Source organism: Drosophila yakuba, chromosome 2R, assembly GCF_016746365.2.
Source record: "Drosophila yakuba strain Tai18E2 chromosome 2R, Prin_Dyak_Tai18E2_2.1, whole genome shotgun sequence".
In the NCBI taxonomy this organism is placed as follows: Eukaryota; Metazoa; Arthropoda; class Insecta; order Diptera; family Drosophilidae; genus Drosophila; species Drosophila yakuba.
This window is the reverse complement of record NC_052528.2, coordinates 19,425,620-19,442,317: the sequence shown is the minus strand read 5'-3', so window position 1 is coordinate 19,442,317 and position 16,698 is coordinate 19,425,620. Positions and strand designations below refer to the sequence as shown.

Genomic DNA, 16,698 nt, shown 5'->3' with positions numbered 1-16,698 from the left:
CACAATGCCCACGGGATTCACGTGATGGCGCCAGTGCTGCTCAGCTTGCGAAGCAAACAGCTGACGCGGTGAACAGCTGTGCTGTGGTAGAGCCGCGCGCTTTCCAACACTGCCTGCGGCTAAGGTGCCGCAGTTTCGTTGCTTAATTTTTATTCACGATTAGTTTAGTTTTAAACATATCGCCCGCCCTGGACCATTAATATTAGCAAGTAAGTTGACAGCGAGTGGGCCCACTGTTCGTGCTGGGCTGGCTGCAGGCTGTGGGCGTGGCAGGTGGTCAGTGTGGACGCTGATGTAACCAGAAGTCGGAGGAACATAATATGTGTGCTACTAGGATTGCTTATTGTAAATCGGGAAAAGCTGTTTTCTACCGTTTTTCCAGCCGTGTGTAATAGTGTTGATCTGAGAATGATCCAGTGAGAATTTCAAGTGATATGAATCGATGTCGGTCAGTTTCATAATCGTGACCCTTAAGCTATGCTTATCGCCCGGCTCTCAAATACACGTGTATTTTCATCGGGAGCACCCCGACCTTTGACCTCACCCTTCCCCTCCCCCACTCCACAGCCTTCTGCAGCCGAAAAAAGAAAGCAAATGACTCAAGAGCAAACAATTAGGCAAGTGCGCAGCAGTTCCAGGAAATGTTTATTCAAATATTTCCCAATTCCGAAGTGCTAAAAATAAGCGCACAAAAGCCACAGTACAGCCCCTTTCCCCATTCTTTCCTTACCCTTCCACTCCCTTCAACGGTTCCTTTGCCGCATAAACAGCGCATCCATTTCCATACTTAAACCCACGGGCTGCTTTATTCCACTCGGGCACTCGGGAAAATAACTTAAATGACTTAAATCGCTGAAATTACTTGAAATTAGAGTTTCACGACTTCAGATAATGATTCATACCTTCGCACAATGGGACCAAATATTCATTTATTTGATAATGTCGTTGATTTTCTCTTAACTTAATGAAATAACCAAAAATTAGTTAACTAGCACTCGAGTTATATCACAATTACTTATAGTAGTTTGGCTATCAATTTATTTTAAGTGATTTACTTGAATAGGAATCATACTTGAAGATAGAGTTCAGAGAAATGATAAATCTTTTGTTAATCAGTTTCAAATACATCCCTAGAATATTGTATTATTATTTGTGTGTTATGAACTCCTAAGCACACGTTCATCTTGTTTCTAAGTTGAGGTGTAGTCTTAAGTAACAAATGGAAAAAAACTCGTCTGTTGAAAAAGCGTCCCATATAATCGGCAGTATTTTTAAGGGAGCCGCTTTGTTCCCGCCTTATCAGCGATGGTCAGCCTTTGATCTTTACCCCATCGCAGAAAGCCGAAAGCCACGACTATCCATGTGCATATCTCTATATTCCATATATTCCGGCGGCTTCTTAGCCTCCGACGATTGTGTTCTTGCCCGTGCCCGTGCTCGCTGGCCGTATCTGAGTGATAAATATTTCCCGTAATTATGCACGATCGCTATTTGTTCGCGGAGCGCTTTCAGCAATTGGCATTGACTTACAGCGCCTATTCCCCTGAAGCTCTCGCCTCTGTTTGCTCTGGTGGCTACATGGCTTGGTGGCTAGGTGGTCGTTTCTCCATTGCCAATACCGCCGTCATGGTCATATTCATATGCCAGTGCAGTGCCTCGAGTGCCGTCAGTTCGCGGAGAGATCCGATCGAGTGAGCTTCGCGCTGCCCAGCCTTCCATCACAGCCCCACGTTCCACTACGAAAAGTGAAAACCTATAGTCAATAGGCCAGTAGTCGCAGGTGCTAAACGTAACGGTAAACATGTCAACCGCTTTTCGGGTTTTGGGCCACACTCGCACCTCTTATCGGTTATACAATATGGACGCGTGTGATTGAGGGAACTCTCCCTCGGTGGGCATGACCCACTTATCGGCGAAGACGCTCCCAGTCTGTCCCACAATGCTCCACCGAGCGAAATTCAATACTACTTCTAATCCAAAATGCACAAATTCACATACAAATCGTAATGTGGGGTTTATTATTTTCAGTTCCATTGCCTGAAATCAAAGTGTGTGAAAATGAAGAGAAGTTTCAAGCGAAGCTGTTTCAAGAAACGAGCTATGATGCCAAAGTATTAATTTTAAAGATGTTTATTTGAAGCACCTAAGCAGAGCCGACAGTTCTCTTTGTAGTTTGTTCTCTAGCAAATAAAGTCTAAATATTTGTCCAAGAACACTCGTAAATTCTCTGCGTGTAGCCGCAGCATCCACGCCCCTGTCCCTTTGGCCTTTTGGGCTTGTCTTGTTGGCTTACATTTATTGCGATGCGTGTGTTTTGGCTTACTTCACAGCGGCTTAGTGTTCTCTTTTGTGGCGCTCGTCTGAGCGGGGGAAACTTTCTCCGCTCCGGCGGCTCTCTCTCGCGCTCAGTTTCTCAGCCAGGGAAATCAGTTGGCCCCCAAAAACGGGGGGCCTCTGCCTCGCAGACTTTGATGACTTCTTCAGCCGCAGCCGCAGCTTACACACGTCCAACGCAGCTCGAGCGTGCAACAGGTTGTCTCTGCCCTCGTCCAATTTGTAAGCATTATAAATATGCCGTGATTGCGCGGGGAGAAAGTTTCCCAATGCCAATTGGCAGTGGAATTCGGGCCACATCGAGAACTCTGCTTAAATTAAACTTAAGGAATCTCTAAACATTCAGAGGCCACAGCTCTAACTTCAAGAAGCAATTTCGAAATGCAACTAGTGATTTTGTTAAAAACTAAAATATAAAATTGATTTAATTGACATTTAGTGTCAAGCCAAACCACCCATTTAAAGTAACCCAATCGTGTCTCTTGCAGAGCTCAGGATTAACTAGATAACCGGATACAATCATGGCATCCCACTGGCCCGAGAACGTTGGCATACGCGCCATCGAGATTCTCTTTCCCTCCCAGTACGTGGACCAGACGGAGCTGGAGACCTTCGATGGTGCCTCCGCGGGCAAGTACACAATTGGTCTGGGCCAGGCCAAGATGGGGTTCTGCTCGGACCGCGAGGATGTTAACTCGCTCTGCCTGACGGTTGTGAGTCGCCTGCTGGAGCGGCACCAAGTGAAGCACTCGGAGATCGGACGACTGGAGGTGGGCACCGAGACCATTGTGGACAAGTCCAAGTCGGTGAAGTCCGTGCTGATGCAGCTGTTCGCCGAGAGCGGAAACACGGACATTGAGGGCATCGACACCACAAACGCCTGTTACGGCGGCACTGCGGCGCTCTTCAACGCCGTCAACTGGGTGGAATCTTCCAGCTGGGATGGCCGCCTGGCCTTGGCCGTTTGCGCTGATATCGCCGTATACGCCAAGGGTGCAGCGCGTCCAACTGGCGGAGCGGGTGCTGTGGCCATGCTGGTGGGTCCAAATGCGCCGCTGGTTCTCGATCGTGGACTACGCGCCACGCACATGGAGCACGCCTACGACTTTTATAAGCCGGACCTCAGCTCAGAATACCCCACGGTAGATGGCAAGCTCTCTATTCAGTGCTACCTTTCGGCTCTGGACACCTGCTATAGGCTGTACCGCAAGAAGTTCGACCAGCAGCAGAAGGACAGTTCCAAGCAGCCGGCCAGCCTGAGCACTTTCGACGCTATCCTATTCCACACGCCCTTCTGCAAGTTGGTGCAAAAATCTGTGGGTCGCCTGAGCTTCAACGACTTCCTGCTGAGCAGTGAGGCGGAGCGGACGAAGCAGTTTCCCGAACTGGAACGCTTCAATACCGCCACCCTTGAAAGCACGTACTTCGATCGCGATGTGGAAAAGGCTTTCATGACGCAATCCGCCGACATCTTTGCCAGCAAGACCAAGAAATCGCTGCTGCTGGCCAACCAAGTGGGCAATATGTACACCCCCTCGGTGTACTCCGGCCTGGTGTCTCTGTTGATTGGAGGACCAGCCACGGAGCTGGTGGGAAAGCGCATTGGATTGTTCTCGTACGGATCCGGACTGGCTGCTTCCATGTACTCGATAAGCGTCACCCAGGATGCGGATGCCTTCGAGAAGTTTGTCTCGAAGCTGGACTACGTGCAGCCGCTGCTGAATTCCCGCGAGAAGGTTGCTCCCGAGCAGTTTTCTGCGCTGATGGAGGTGCGGGAGAAGAACAACCATGCGGCGCCCTACACGCCCACGGGCAGCATCTCAGCACTGTTTCCCGGCACCTACTACCTGAAGGATGTGGACGCGCTGCATCGACGCACCTACGAGCGCACGCCGACCATCAGCAATGGGGTGCACTAACCCCGGGCTATGGTTCCTTCGGTTTGGTTTCGGTTTCGCCTACAACTTGACAATAACTCTAACTCTCTCGACCAAACCCATGTAAGCTGTAGCTGTAGACGGTATCTAATTATAACTGGTGTGATCCCAGGGGTCGCTTTCCGTTTGCTCTTATTCGGGTCCTTGTCGCGTATATAGTACTACATTTCTTATTTATACAAGCTTGCGAATTAACTCTTTCATCCAGTCAGACCTTATTTATACCATGGAACAAGTCTTAACTAGCGTCGGTACTGCAATTTATGCCTATAATTGTACAATACTTATACCTGTGTGTAAGGCACACAATCAATTGTTTAACAAACAATAAAAATCAACAAAGTCAAACTCTTTGCTTATTACCTGGTATTTATTGTCGGAAATAACGTATTACACAGATCATCATTAAAACGTCGATGAGCAATGTGGAAATAGTGTCTGTATAAGAGCATATTCGATTTGATGGCAGCCACTGATTTGCATATATTGGGCTTACAACGCTGTAAACTTGTAGAAAGTTACGCCTGGGGGAGGGGAAAATGAAGTAAGTCAGGGCTAGATTAGGTTTAGCAACCGATTGAGACGTACCATTTGGATTGACGCGTGTGATGAACTGACTGTTCGACTGGAAGACGCCCAACTTATTGCTGGCATCGAACAGATCCTGCACACTATAGCCCTTGGGATTCATCAGACCGAGCTCCTTGCCCGTGAAGGGGATCCTGTAGGGAGCGCCATCGTCTCGGCGGCTGACGAAGGCGACGGCATAGGAGTGATGTCCATTCTTGGTTACTGGCGTAATGGGACGTTTCCAGACTTCGATTTGGTTTCGGGACAAAACACGACGGCCCTGGATGCCCAGCTCATCCTGGTCCACAGCAATAACCGCACTGCAAAGAAGAATAAATTACCAACCAGTCTAAGATGGATAACGAAGCTGAACCAACCGATTCTGCAGAATGTCCTTGATCTCGGGACGCACTGCAGCCAGATCATTGGACATGATAAGAGGCGCGGCCATAATTGACCAAATGGCCATCTGCAGCTTGCTTTGATCGTAACTCAAGCCGTAGTTTCCCAGCAGCAGCATATCGGGATCGTTCCAATGTCCTGGTCCGCCATGTGGCTGAATCCTGTCCTGATTCTTGGCAAAGTAGTCCATGATCTGCATTAGGGACTCGAGGGAGTCGTCGATATCGTCCCAGTTGCGCCACAGATTGCAGTGCTGCTTGAGTGACTCATAGTCGGGCATTTCTCCAGCATCCTCCTGATACGCGGGCCAACTGCAGGAGTACACCATCGGACGACCAGTTTCATTCAGCAGGCGTCCAAACTCCGGATAACCCGTGGCCATGTCGCTGATATTGGCATAGCAGCCGTCCAGCTTGACATAGTCCACATCCCAATCGGCAAAGGTCTGGGCGTCCAGCTTCATGTGCTTGATCACTCCGGGATAGCCAGCGCAGGTGTTGGTGCCGTAGTCCTGGTACAAGCCAAACTTCAGACCCTGGTTGTGGATCTGAAAGCAATCCATATTAGTATGAAAGCATGGAGGATTAGAGCTTTATCGTATAAATTACATGATCGGATAAGGCATTTAGGCCGTTGGGAAAGCGTTTTCTGTCCGGCACCAGCTTCTGGGTATCGTTGTCGCGATTCTTCTCCAGCCAGCAGTCATCTATGATGACGTACTCGTAGCCAGCATCTGCATATCCTTCAGATACCAGGAGATCCGCATGCCGCTGGAAAAGTTTCTCACTGAAATCGAAATGAACAGGTAGTAATGGAACGCTTAAGGATCTGAGTTGGGCTTTGGTTATTTACCTGATGCACTCATCTGGATATAGCTTACAGTCGGTAATGCAGCGGAAACTGTAATTAAAACAAAGGTAATCAATATACCAAGAATCTTTAAATATAATATAGTTACATCAGTAAGCGGTATACAAGAGTTATTACAAAGCACGTGAAAAGTTCATGCCAAGTCCTAATTTGTACTAGATAATACAGTAAACTGCATTAATTCTCATTTTTAATGCAAGTCGTAAAGATAGTTCTTAGTGATCTAATCTACTTGAAAGATACTGGTAAAAGATTACTCACCGCTCCCAGGACATCCAGCCCATAGGTGGCCTGAAATCGAAGGAATTTCAATTTGCTGCAATGAAATCCAATCAAAATCTTGTACTCACTTGAGTGCCAGGCCATTATCGAGGCCCATGGATAATTGCAGAACCTGCAGCAGGAGGATCCCGCCCAGAAAGACGCCCCATGTTCCGTACATCGCGAGCTATTGGCACCGACTGAATCCTGGCCTTTGGGCACCCAGCGAATTTATATTCTCCAGCGGGCGGCACTCTAGATAACTCCGTTTGCCCAAGGCACCTGAGGAGTTGGAGGCAGGGGAATGGCACCTGAAGAGCTGCCAGAAGGTTAGTGGCTAATTGCTATTGCTGTGGAGCACTCCCATCGACTGATTGGCGTTCGCCTGGTGGCGCAAACAGCGGGCTTTCTCGATTGCAGGAATAGCCGGAGCCCCTTATCACGCCAAGTTCACAGCGATCGCAGGGAGCTAAAAGCAAACAGCGAAAGTCGAGGAGAGACCGAGAACAGGGGCTTCTGATTCTGATATGCTTTTGTTGTTCAATTCTGGCGCTGTTTGCCAGCTAAACTGGTCTACAAAGTTGGGGAAATAGGTGGGAGCATAGAGGAATGAAGCATGGGACTAGTGATGGGAAATCATATTCAGATGCTGTTATATTTTGATCAGTGAACTAATTTTAATGATTTGCCTTGGGATACCATATAAATATATATATTTAAAGAAAAAATATATTTTTAAGTACTTTATACATTTATATCAGTGAATAGATATTGTTTACTATTAGTTCATTTTTCTTAAAAAGCAGGTTGTTTATGCTTAGTAAATGTAATGACCAACTAAGCTGAAATTACACATTTTCCAAATTTAATTTATTACTGTAAGTATTTATCTGTCCGCTCTTATCTGTTTCTTCTACCGCGACTTATCACTTTGATCCTTTTTATTTATATGTATATTGTATTTGCCTTAACTTTTGACTTCATTGTAACCCTATCTATCTTTAAATTTTCTTATTTCATGGATCAAAACATAGTTCTATATATCAAGGAGCACATTTGTAACAAAACAAACTGAGTTTTCGGTCGAGCTCAATTGTGTTGAATTTTTGTACCACAAGTCGTTTGTACCTTTGGTACTTTTTACAATTTTATGGCTGGCAGCACCGAAGAGAACCTACACAGGTACGGAGAACGTACCTTCTGATAGGAAGTGCACATGTGTTTGGCTGATTTAGCAAAATGCAATTACTGAACTGAGTATCGCTGCACTGGACTTGTAATTGAATTCTTGTGACCCAAATGTTACCTTATCGGCTTTCTACTTACAGATAGCGAAAGATGACTAATTAAAGCCTCTGTTTTGTTGTTGATTTAGTCCTTTATTTGTTTGTACGCTTTGCACGGTTCTTTGGCAGTTGGTTTTACTAGTTGTGTTATTTAAGTTGCGCGGAATACTTATTGCTATGTGCGACTAAAATTGGAGCTAAAACATAACACAACAACCAGTGTTGCTTGCCGATTTGGCAAGTAAGCAGATCGCTGGCTTAAAAATAGTGACCATATCTTTAAAATGATCGTAAAAGTGTAAATGGCATTTTGTTTACGTAACAATTATGAACTTACGTTGATTTCTTGAAAATATCGCTATGTTTTAGTTTCGAGATGAAAAAATAACATAGATATTCTTTTATGTATATTCTTATTTAAATGATACTTAAAATTTAATTTACCCGCCCAATTCTTTTAGCTACTGATGGTTTTGGCTTGAAAATAGCTAAGCTGTGTCCAAATTTAGTTGCTTTCCAACACCGGCAGCAGCGCAAAACTCAAAGGAAGGGTCACACTGGTGGTTTTTGGCGTGTTATTTTCGTTTGATTAGACTTTTATTATTCACTTCGATTCGGCTAAACTTTAAGCATGGTATTCCAGTTGCCCACAACAACCGCCGCTCCGATCGGAGGCGCCTCATCGTTTTCCTTCGGCCTCAGCACAGGAACACCACCAGCAGCAGCCGCAGCTCCAGGAGCAGCAACCACGGTTCCCGCCACAAAACCTACATTCTCGTTCGGACCACCGGCAACTTCTGCTGGTCTCGGTGGCGGCGATGCAGACAATAGCAAGACGCAGGCGCCACCGGCCTTTGGATTTGGCCTGGCGGCCGCCACTGCCTCAGCTCCCCTCACGCTGGGCACTCCAGCCGCAAATCCAGTGTCCACCACTTCTGCGACAGCGATTGGAACCTCTGCTGCTCCTCCCGCCTTCGGAGGCTTTATGGCTCAGCCGACGGCATCAGTGGTGCCCACCCTAGCTACCAGTACACCAAACACTGCAGCTACCACAACTGGATTGCTGGGCGGGACAGGATTGGGAGCTCCCAAGAGCACTGCAGCTGCTCCCACAACTCTGACAACAGCTCCGGCGGCCATTGCTCCCACCCTAGGAGCTGCACCTGCCGCAACCTTAAGTACTGGCGGGGCTTTTGCCAATCTCACTACTGAAACCAAGACCACAGACTCATCGGCCATTTCCACGGCCTCCCAGTTGTCCTACCACCAACTTGAGGAGCATATCAACAAGTGGACTCTGGAGTTCGAAGAACAGGAAAAGGTATTTACCGAACAGGCCACTCAGATCAATGCCTGGGACAAGCTGCTCATCAGCAACAACCAGAAGATCGTGGAGCTTAACGATGCCGTAAAAAAGGTGAAAACCGATCAGCAAGTGCTTGATCAGGAGCTGGAGTTTATAGCCACCCAGCAAAAAGAGCTTGAGGACAGCCTGGCGCCGCTCGAGAAGGAGTTCGTCAATCTCCCGAAAGTGGACATGGAACGCAGCCAAACCTACCTGATGGTGGAGAATCTGGATACGCAGTTGAAACAGATGTCCGAGGACCTGAAGGAGATCATAGACAACTTGAACGAGGCCAACAAGGGCCAGGACACTACTGATCCCATCATCCAGATTGGAAAAATCCTTAATGCCCACATGAGTTCGTTGCAGTGGATCGAATCGCAGTCGACGAACATCTGCAAGAAGCTGGACGACATTGGCAAGATTCAAGACTCCCAGAAACGCGATATCTTTCGAGCCCCCTTCTAACGATTAGTCTCTTAAACTTGTTAATTTAAATAAAGGTTCAAATGTAACGAGTAGCGATTAATGATTTACAGCATATCGTTAGGAAATTCGTTTTTTATATAAGAATTTATTATAAACATTACATCGCTTCAATTAATAACCCTTGAAGTATTTAAGCCTAAAGAGCGGCACCTCCTTGCCCTTAGTGGTAAAGGCCAGGAAGCTGCTGTGCGGCGAGAAGGCCATGGAGGTCACAGAGCCAACTTTCTCGTGCTGCGCCGGGAAATTGGAGTACACGGTGGCGCTGGGGAAATGGGCCAGCTTTACAGCATTCGGTGCCCGACTGGAGCACATCGCTAGCACCTCGGAAGTGTGATTGAACTGCAGATCCGTGATGGCAGTCCGCAGGTTCATGAAGCGCTTCTCGGGTTGTGGGGTCTTTGATGCGAACACACTCTCGTAGTCGTAGATGTTGACCACGCCCTCTTGGCTTCCTGTGGCCAGAAGGCGTTGGTTGGGAGACAGTTGAATGGAGTCTCCATATATACAGCCGTCGTCCATAAAGCTGTGCTCGATAAGGTTCTGACGCAGATTGAGCACGGTAACATTGCAAGTGGAACCGCAGACGAGGATCCTCTTGGAGTCAGCAGACCAAGCGAATCCCTTTACCTTGCCTTCCTGCTTGAAGCTGTGCAGCAACTCATTTGTTTTGGCCGTGAACAAATGAATGGCTCCATACCTTCCAGCAGTGACGATAAATTGTCCACATGGAGAAAGCTCAAAGCGGTGCATGAGCGGGATGTCACCCGGCAGCCTCCGTCTGGAATCCTTGGCCTCCAGCAAGTCGTATGAGTAGTAGATATTTTTAGTGGAACCAAAGTACGCCTTTGTGCCGCAGGGAGCAATACGGGTGCAGGCCAGCGGGAAGCTCTTGAAGCGCATGCTGTGCAATTTTTCGTTCTTTTGCCCGTCCACAGCGTAGATGGTGGCTAAGCCATTCTTGCCCGCCACTAGAGCAGCAGTACTGGTTGGATGAAACTGGATGCTGGTGACTTTACCCTCGGCGTATGTGGCTCTGTTTAGGTCTTTGACCCGTTTGAAATTTAGAGTCTTCTGGGGCAGACTACTGCTCCGGGCTTTGCGATCGATGAAGCCTACAGTCTTTAGTAGTTCTTCGTCGGAGGATGCGTCCTCGTCGTCCTCGTTTTTCACCTTCTTCTCCGCCCACTTGGGTTGGTTAAGTGTGCGCTGGAAACGCGCCGTGAGGTACTCCTTGTACGATTTATCCTTGCGCAGGTGGTTCAGTGGACCCGTGTGCTTTGTGGCCTTTTTGACATCGCCCACATGCAGGTCTTCGTCATCGGAATCCGACCAGGCGGCTTTCCGCTTGTCTCCTGGCTTTGACTCGGCGGGATTTTTATCCTGCTCGTCCTCGTCGTCGTTCGGCAACTTGAGACCCACGGACTTTGCTAAATTAGTGAGCAGTCGCTGTCGGTCGCCAAAGAGCACCTTTTCCATTGGCACCTCCACATAGTTGAGCTCCTTGGCCTGCGAGGCCTTTGGAATAAAGCGTTCCCTTTTGATTTTTGCCGGTTTTTCTTGTTCCTGCTCGCCGTAGAGCGCCTTTAGACTCCGCAGCTCCTCCAATCCATCGCTGGACTCGTCTGAACTCATCTTGGTTGCTGGAAATGCCCGAAAACTCGTTTATTTATAATCTTTTCTGCGGACTGCACAAAAATTTACACGTGCAGCTGGGCGGGAAATCCACTAACGCTTTGAATCAAAAATACCACGGCACGGAGGAGTTATCGATAAGTGTGACCACATCGATAGCAGAAATTAACTGATATCGTTAGAAAGGGCGCAATAACTTGAATTCGTGAATTCGTGAATAATATAATTCAAAAAATATTATTTGGCAATAGGCTAGTTTATGATTATAAACTACATTTTTGTTCTTGTAAAAAATATATTTTTTTTATAAAAATAAACTTTAATGGATTTGTAGAATCAGTTTATGCAACTTTGTTTAGAAATTGGTCTGTGGGTTAACTAGCTTCCTCAATTTCCAGCTCTCGCTTCCTTTTGAATCTCTCCGGTACCTGGCAAGTCTTCAAATGACGATTAAGGAAACCCTCATATTTGTACTTTCTCCCACAGCGATCGCAGCATAATTCGGCCTTTCTCTTAACGCACAGCTTCTTCTCTGCTTCCTGGGCCTTCAGCCTACGGATACATTCGTCGCAGGCATATCGTCGGCTTACCTGGCCAGGTCTAAAGCAGGCCATGAACTCCTTGCGACAGAAGAGGCAATCGAAGAGCTTGGTGATGGTGTACGCCCCTTCGTAGGACTCATCCTTGGACTCTCGCGGTATTAGATGGCTCTCCAAATGGGTGCGATACTCCAGCTCCGTCTCGAACTTTACATGGCAGGACCCGCAGGTGCGATTCATTGATGGACTCCTGTGCTGGAGCCTGTGGTTGATCAGGGCTGCCACCGAGGAGAAGGTTTCCTTACAAATGCTACATTTCAGCTGCGGCACGACCGGGCCTTCATTCTTCATCATCCATGCAAAGCGTCTTTCGCAGGCCATCAGATGAACCTTGTAGGCCCCGCCCGTGCGGATCCCATTACCGCAAAACGGACATTGGTAGAGCAGAGTGTTGGCCTCCGGGAAAACTTCTGGCTTTTGCTCCACCAGGGGCTCCACCAGCGGCTCCACCAGGGGCTCCACCTTTGTTTTCGGCTTCAAACAGGGAGCCACGTACACCTTGGTAACAACACCATTTTCCTCCTGCACCGACAGCAGAGTAGCTGGTTTCAGGTCCTCAGAAATCCAGTCGTTAGCACTTGTCATGATGCTTTGTGGGTTCCGGTGGGTTCTTGTGTTTCGACAGGAAGAAGGGTACGAAGAAAGTGAGAAAGTCGCCTGTCATTGTCATTGAAAGATGGAAAGTAATAGTCGATACCCGATACTCGGAAACTGTCAGGGCTGGCAAAGAAAGAAAGCTGCAACGCGAAAAGTATGCTTCAAAAATGTGAACATTTTGAATTTATCCAGGCAATGAAATTCGAATTGCAACGCTTTTAGCCGCCGAAAGTAGTTGTTTCAAATGGATCACGAGTGCTTGCAGTTGTGAAATTTTTCTTCACATGCCTTTGTCATCAATTTGTTATTATAAACTTCTGGAGCTTTAACCACTTATGCAAAAACCAAACTTTAGTGACTAAAAAGAGCAAATGCCATCCGTTCTATTCTCCCCATAATATTATATACACATTATTCGAGGCTCTTCCATGATTACCTTTTCAGTTAGTTCCATAAGTGGTTATTATTATAAGAATCCATTCTTAAAGAACATATATTGATATCCATAAAACTGATTGTTTAGTTTAGAGACGGTTTTGTCAACTTTGAACTGTAAAATGCAGGAACATGTCTTTCGAGTGCCCGTAATCCCCGCCCAACTTCTGCCATTGTGGTAAGCTCCGGATCCCTGCTTTATGACACGCGTAATGCGAGTCAAAATATGCAATTAAACAAAAACTTCTTGACTGGAAAAATATTTGCATAACTTGGGCAAACAAATGTCGGAGCACGTCGTCCTCGTCACCAGTCGACAATGCTGAGTTGTTGTTGAACTTGTCATTACACACGCACAACCAGGGGAGTACCAGTCATCAGCGCCACCCACTAACCACCCAGACTCCCAGCCATCCAACCATCCTGCCACCCACTAATTTACCCATCCAGTGGGGGTGGTGCTCTCGCCAAAGTGTGGATTAATAGCTGGGGTGGTGCTGCTGCCAGAAATCAGCGCTCGTAAAATTTACGTAAAATTCATTAAGCGCAACAAAAGACGCTGGCTGGGCGGAGTAAAGCGGGCAGGTTGGGCGAAAAAAGGGGGGCTGCAATCGCTTAGAGACAAAGCCCTGCATAGTTGATAAGGCGCGTCCTTCGCGGGGGGTGGGAAAGTGGGTGGTGCTGGGAGGTGTTTAGTTGGGTGCCTGGGTGGCTTGGGACTTGTGGTGCCCTCGAGTGCCTGTTACCAAGTCAGGCGTCAAGCCGCAACGAGAGCAACCAATTTTTGTCATATCAAAGGGTCCAGCATTATTGTTGCGCCATCAAGACGGCAATACACTAGCAAATAATTTTCTATAAATATTAAACATAATTTTCATTAATTTTAAACAGCTTGATGCTAGGAGAATATTTTAAAAAGGGAATTACTATTCTTGAGTATATTATAACCTTTAAGATTTTAATTTTTGGTTAAAGCCATTTTTATCGGTGGAAATAAAATAACCTCCTGATAAACTAGCCCTCAGATAAACTAACTAACTTCGCAGCATTTTTTTGAGTGTTTTCTGCACACTCTCCGCCCACTTTCAATATTCTTGAGCTCCTGTGCAGCGAGGCGCTGCAATTCAGCGCTCCTTAAGTGGCCCGACATTGTGGCAGATCCTTTGCAGTCGCACTCCCAGCTCCCAACTCCCGGCTGCCAGATTGCCGCATTCCACGCCCTGCATCCCGCATCCCGCATTCCGCGTCTCGACTCCTGCCGACTGACAGATTAGCGTGTTGACATTAAGTTTGTCCTTTGGCTGTGTAGGCTAACATATGGCCTTTAGGTGGCTTTAAGTATCGAGCGCATTCAACTATAACTCCAGCTGCACATGCAAATGCTGATGGAGCCACGCATTACAGCATGTTGCGGTCGCTCCTGGTGGGCGTGACTCCTCGCCGCCCGTCGCCCGCCTCTCTGCTCCTGGCTCCTATCTGCTATCTTCCGAATCCCGGATGATGGCTCCTGTGGCATGTAATGAGTTTTCCATTGCCCCGCACACGGTGCATCAGGTTTCCTGTACCTACATCACCGCTGATTTGTGCGGTTGATAATTGGGCGCGCGGTAATGTTGGTAATTACCGTCTTTCTGTCCACCGATATCGAGATATTGACGGCCATTGTCAAGGGCGCGTTTTATTTGCAGGACCAAATCCTTTACAACGAAACGTTCGACAAACAGAATTAAGCCAAAGGGAAAATCTGGCAACAAAAAGGTTAAAGCGTTGGCGAAACATTAGCGAACAATGGATATTGACATTGTAATGACAGTAGACGACATGACAGTATATACCTTCGAAAAGCTTTAACTATTTGATTGTCATTTATAGTAGTAACTCTATGTTTAACCCTTGACTTTGAAAAGTAGTAAACTTTTAAATTCACATCTAAGCTAAGTTTTAGTTACTTTATTTTACACGCAAACTTGTATTAACACGAGAGTGTCTGGATGAAATGGTAATTTCGGTGAAAAACTATCGAAAGCTAGCCGAAAATGGCCGGGAATATAAAACGCTTGCGGCAAACGCTTTCATGTCGACCATAAAAATAGCAGACGCATAAAAAATTAATAAGCGGTGGTCAGTCGACGAGGACGACGCATTGCCGTTGTTCCTGTCCGTGGCATAAAAAAAAGAAACCCTTGTGTCCTGCAAACGCCCCTCAATCCTTGCCGCCACCCCCACCCCAGACCCTACTATTGTCGACTGTGGCAGACATCATTAATGCATAATTCAAGCGTTTGGCAGTTTTGTGCTCGATGCTTTCAATATTCAATTTGAATGCCGCCCAAAGCGATTCGAAGCGGTTTTGTGTCTGCAGCATTGTTGTCCCTATTCGTTGTTGTTTTCTGCCCCATTTTGTTTTCGTCTTCGCTTTCATGCTCGCTTATTTACTTGACCGCCCCCCAATTTCCACGCCCAGTTTTCCGCTTTTCCATCAGCGTATACTACCTGCTGCATTATTCAGACGCCTCGACTCGGAATCGAACAAAATGCATGGTAAACAATTTCCATTGGCAATGTGGTGGGGGTCGAGGGGGGCGGAGACAATGGCCGCTTAGTCTCGTCATCTTGCTGTTGTTTTTCCGACCGGCTTTTCTCCATTTTCCCGTCACCATCAATCGAGGGTCTTACAGCCACTGGCAACGAATTGGAATAGGAATTTCACAATTCACTAATTGCCACGTTTATTTTGTAATTGCAAATATCCATAAGAATACAAAATTAATTGGCAGTAAGCAATAATAATAGCATATGCCCATTTCATTTAAAAACCCAGGCTTTCCACATGTTTTATATTTTTTTAATACTTGTTTGTATTTGTACCGTGGTTTCAAAATTAAATCTAAATATTATTGCTAAAATAATGTATAAAACTTTATCTACAATTGTTTAGGGATTGCATAACAAGGAAACTAGCTGCACGCCTTCGGTGCTATTATCATGGCCGGTGCTGTGTGTCCTGCATGCGTTAGTTGTTTATTAAATATAAATGATTGTCACTTGCGGCATGTTGCTGCCGTGTCCTTTTGAAGTAAAGCGAAATGTTGATGGCGATGATTGCTCGAATTTCATTTGACCAGAACATGGCTGCAGGACATCGAAGTCCTTATTGCGATTCCATGCTTGAACTGCAATTGCTGGCGATTTCCCAACCCCAGAACCCCCCACCTTCCCACAGGCGACCACATGCGAGGCATTTTCTTTTAGGCGGGCGCCGCTTTGACAACTCATGCAATTGATATCGATACTGGCCATTTGCTCGTCATAAATGTGGATTGTCACGACGGCATCCCGTCATCGAAGTGGAGTTCCTACACACCCGCTGATCCACCGCTGTGCAATCATCGTCAATCGCCCGATATTGACCACAAAATGCCATTAAAAAATAATTACGCATTTTAATTGGCATTTAGTTGGGGCAAAAAATTAAGTGCGCTCAACATAAAATGTGATTACACCCGCTGCACATAGAAAAAAAAGGGGAAAAAGCAATCGAGGGGATCAGCGTGTTGAGCAATTAACTTTCAATCGTATTGATATGTTTGATGACATGGAGTGCTTCAAAATCCTCCGAGATTTTAAATAGGTATATAACCAATGAAAAATTGATGCTTTAGTTTTGGCCAACGTTGTAACTGGAAAATCATTGTCAAACTCTTTATTTATGAGAATTTATTAGAGAGAATTTCTATGTGGGTTGTGTTAAACTTTTAGCAATTTGCTTAGTTCTGATCTGTATGCACTCAATTTTATGTTTAAAATCTATTTGTAAGTGGCTCACATTAAAATGAAAACCTGTATTTTTAATCGAGATAAATATGAAAAGTGCTTTTATTGGCAAAACGATTAGGTTTTTCATCTCGTATTTTCTTAAAAAGGGTATTCTGCAAACAATT

At 46.3% G+C, this 16,698-nt stretch overlaps 5 protein-coding genes across 9 annotated transcripts; 2 read left to right on the top strand and 3 right to left on the bottom strand.

Moving 5' to 3' along the window:
• Positions 1 to 71: 71 nt before the first annotated feature.
• LOC6531418 (hydroxymethylglutaryl-CoA synthase 1) lies at positions 72 to 4,619 on the top strand. 3 transcript variants are annotated; one of them, XM_015195834.2, is made up of 2 exons: positions 72 to 209; positions 2,823 to 4,619. In XM_015195834.2, exon 2 carries the CDS (start codon positions 2,856 to 2,858, stop codon positions 4,251 to 4,253), a length of 1,398 nt encoding a protein of 465 aa, XP_015051320.1. In that variant the 5' UTR covers positions 72 to 209; positions 2,823 to 2,855; the 3' UTR covers positions 4,254 to 4,619. The 3 variants fall into 3 exon arrangements, with proteins under 3 accessions (XP_015051320.1, XP_015051319.1, XP_002092221.1); XM_015195833.3 differs by lacking the exon at positions 72 to 209 and adding an exon at positions 1,605 to 1,780; XM_002092185.4 differs by lacking the exon at positions 72 to 209 and adding an exon at positions 1,607 to 1,795.
• Positions 4,620 to 4,622: 3 nt separating this feature from the next.
• On the bottom strand, positions 4,623 to 7,834 carry LOC6531417 (alpha-N-acetylgalactosaminidase). Of its 3 annotated transcripts, none has more exons than XM_015195832.3 (8): positions 7,701 to 7,834; positions 6,464 to 6,693; positions 6,375 to 6,404; positions 6,096 to 6,143; positions 5,852 to 6,029; positions 5,219 to 5,790; positions 4,860 to 5,161; positions 4,623 to 4,795 (listed from the first exon to the last, which is right to left on the bottom strand). In XM_015195832.3, exons 2-8 carry the CDS (start codon positions 6,553 to 6,555, stop codon positions 4,764 to 4,766), a joined length of 1,254 nt encoding a protein of 417 aa, XP_015051318.1. In that variant the 5' UTR covers positions 6,556 to 6,693; positions 7,701 to 7,834; the 3' UTR covers positions 4,623 to 4,763. The 3 variants fall into 3 exon arrangements, with proteins under 3 accessions (XP_015051318.1, XP_015051317.1, XP_002092220.1); XM_015195831.3 differs by having other exon boundaries at positions 6,464 to 6,843; positions 7,701 to 7,826; XM_002092184.4 differs by lacking the exon at positions 7,701 to 7,834 and having other exon boundaries at positions 6,464 to 6,919.
• A 356-nt stretch (positions 7,835 to 8,190) lies between these two features.
• On the top strand, positions 8,191 to 9,526 carry LOC6531416 (nuclear pore glycoprotein p62). The gene has a single exon (XM_002092183.4). The coding sequence runs from the start codon at positions 8,292 to 8,294 to the stop codon at positions 9,471 to 9,473; it is 1,182 nt and encodes a 393-aa protein (XP_002092219.1). The 5' UTR covers positions 8,191 to 8,291; the 3' UTR covers positions 9,474 to 9,526.
• A 22-nt stretch (positions 9,527 to 9,548) lies between these two features.
• LOC6531415 (U3 small nucleolar RNA-associated protein 18 homolog) lies at positions 9,549 to 11,248 on the bottom strand. The gene is made up of 2 exons (XM_002092182.3): positions 11,196 to 11,248; positions 9,549 to 11,134 (listed from the first exon to the last, which is right to left on the bottom strand). Exon 2 carries the CDS (start codon positions 11,124 to 11,126, stop codon positions 9,606 to 9,608), a length of 1,521 nt encoding a protein of 506 aa, XP_002092218.1. The 5' UTR covers positions 11,127 to 11,134; positions 11,196 to 11,248; the 3' UTR covers positions 9,549 to 9,605.
• A 161-nt stretch (positions 11,249 to 11,409) lies between these two features.
• LOC6531414 (transcription factor E4F1) lies at positions 11,410 to 12,492 on the bottom strand. The gene has a single exon (XM_002092181.4). It carries the CDS (start codon positions 12,308 to 12,310, stop codon positions 11,501 to 11,503), a length of 810 nt encoding a protein of 269 aa, XP_002092217.2. The 5' UTR covers positions 12,311 to 12,492; the 3' UTR covers positions 11,410 to 11,500.
• Positions 12,493 to 16,698: the final 4,206 nt, after the last annotated feature.

What these genes read in the sequence shown, in the direction of transcription:
- LOC6531418 (XM_015195834.2), top strand. Translation starts at nt 2,856, where the DNA reads ATGGCATCCCACTGGCCCGAGAACGTTGGCATACGCGCCATCGAGATT.
- LOC6531417 (XM_015195832.3), bottom strand. Translation starts at nt 6,555, where the DNA reads ATGTACGGAACATGGGGCGTCTTTCTGGGCGGGATCCTCCTGCTGCAG. An exon ending in TATCCAGATGAGTGCATCAG is followed by an intron (nt 6,030 to 6,095) that starts GTAAATAACCAA and finishes TTTCGATTTCAG; the next exon opens with TGAGAAACTTTTCCAGCGGC. An exon ending in TAAATGCCTTATCCGATCAT is followed by an intron (nt 5,791 to 5,851) that starts GTAATTTATACG and finishes GATTGCTTTCAG; the next exon opens with ATCCACAACCAGGGTCTGAA.
- LOC6531416 (XM_002092183.4), top strand. Translation starts at nt 8,292, where the DNA reads ATGGTATTCCAGTTGCCCACAACAACCGCCGCTCCGATCGGAGGCGCC.
- LOC6531415 (XM_002092182.3), bottom strand. Translation starts at nt 11,126, where the DNA reads ATGAGTTCAGACGAGTCCAGCGATGGATTGGAGGAGCTGCGGAGTCTA.
- LOC6531414 (XM_002092181.4), bottom strand. Translation starts at nt 12,310, where the DNA reads ATGACAAGTGCTAACGACTGGATTTCTGAGGACCTGAAACCAGCTACT.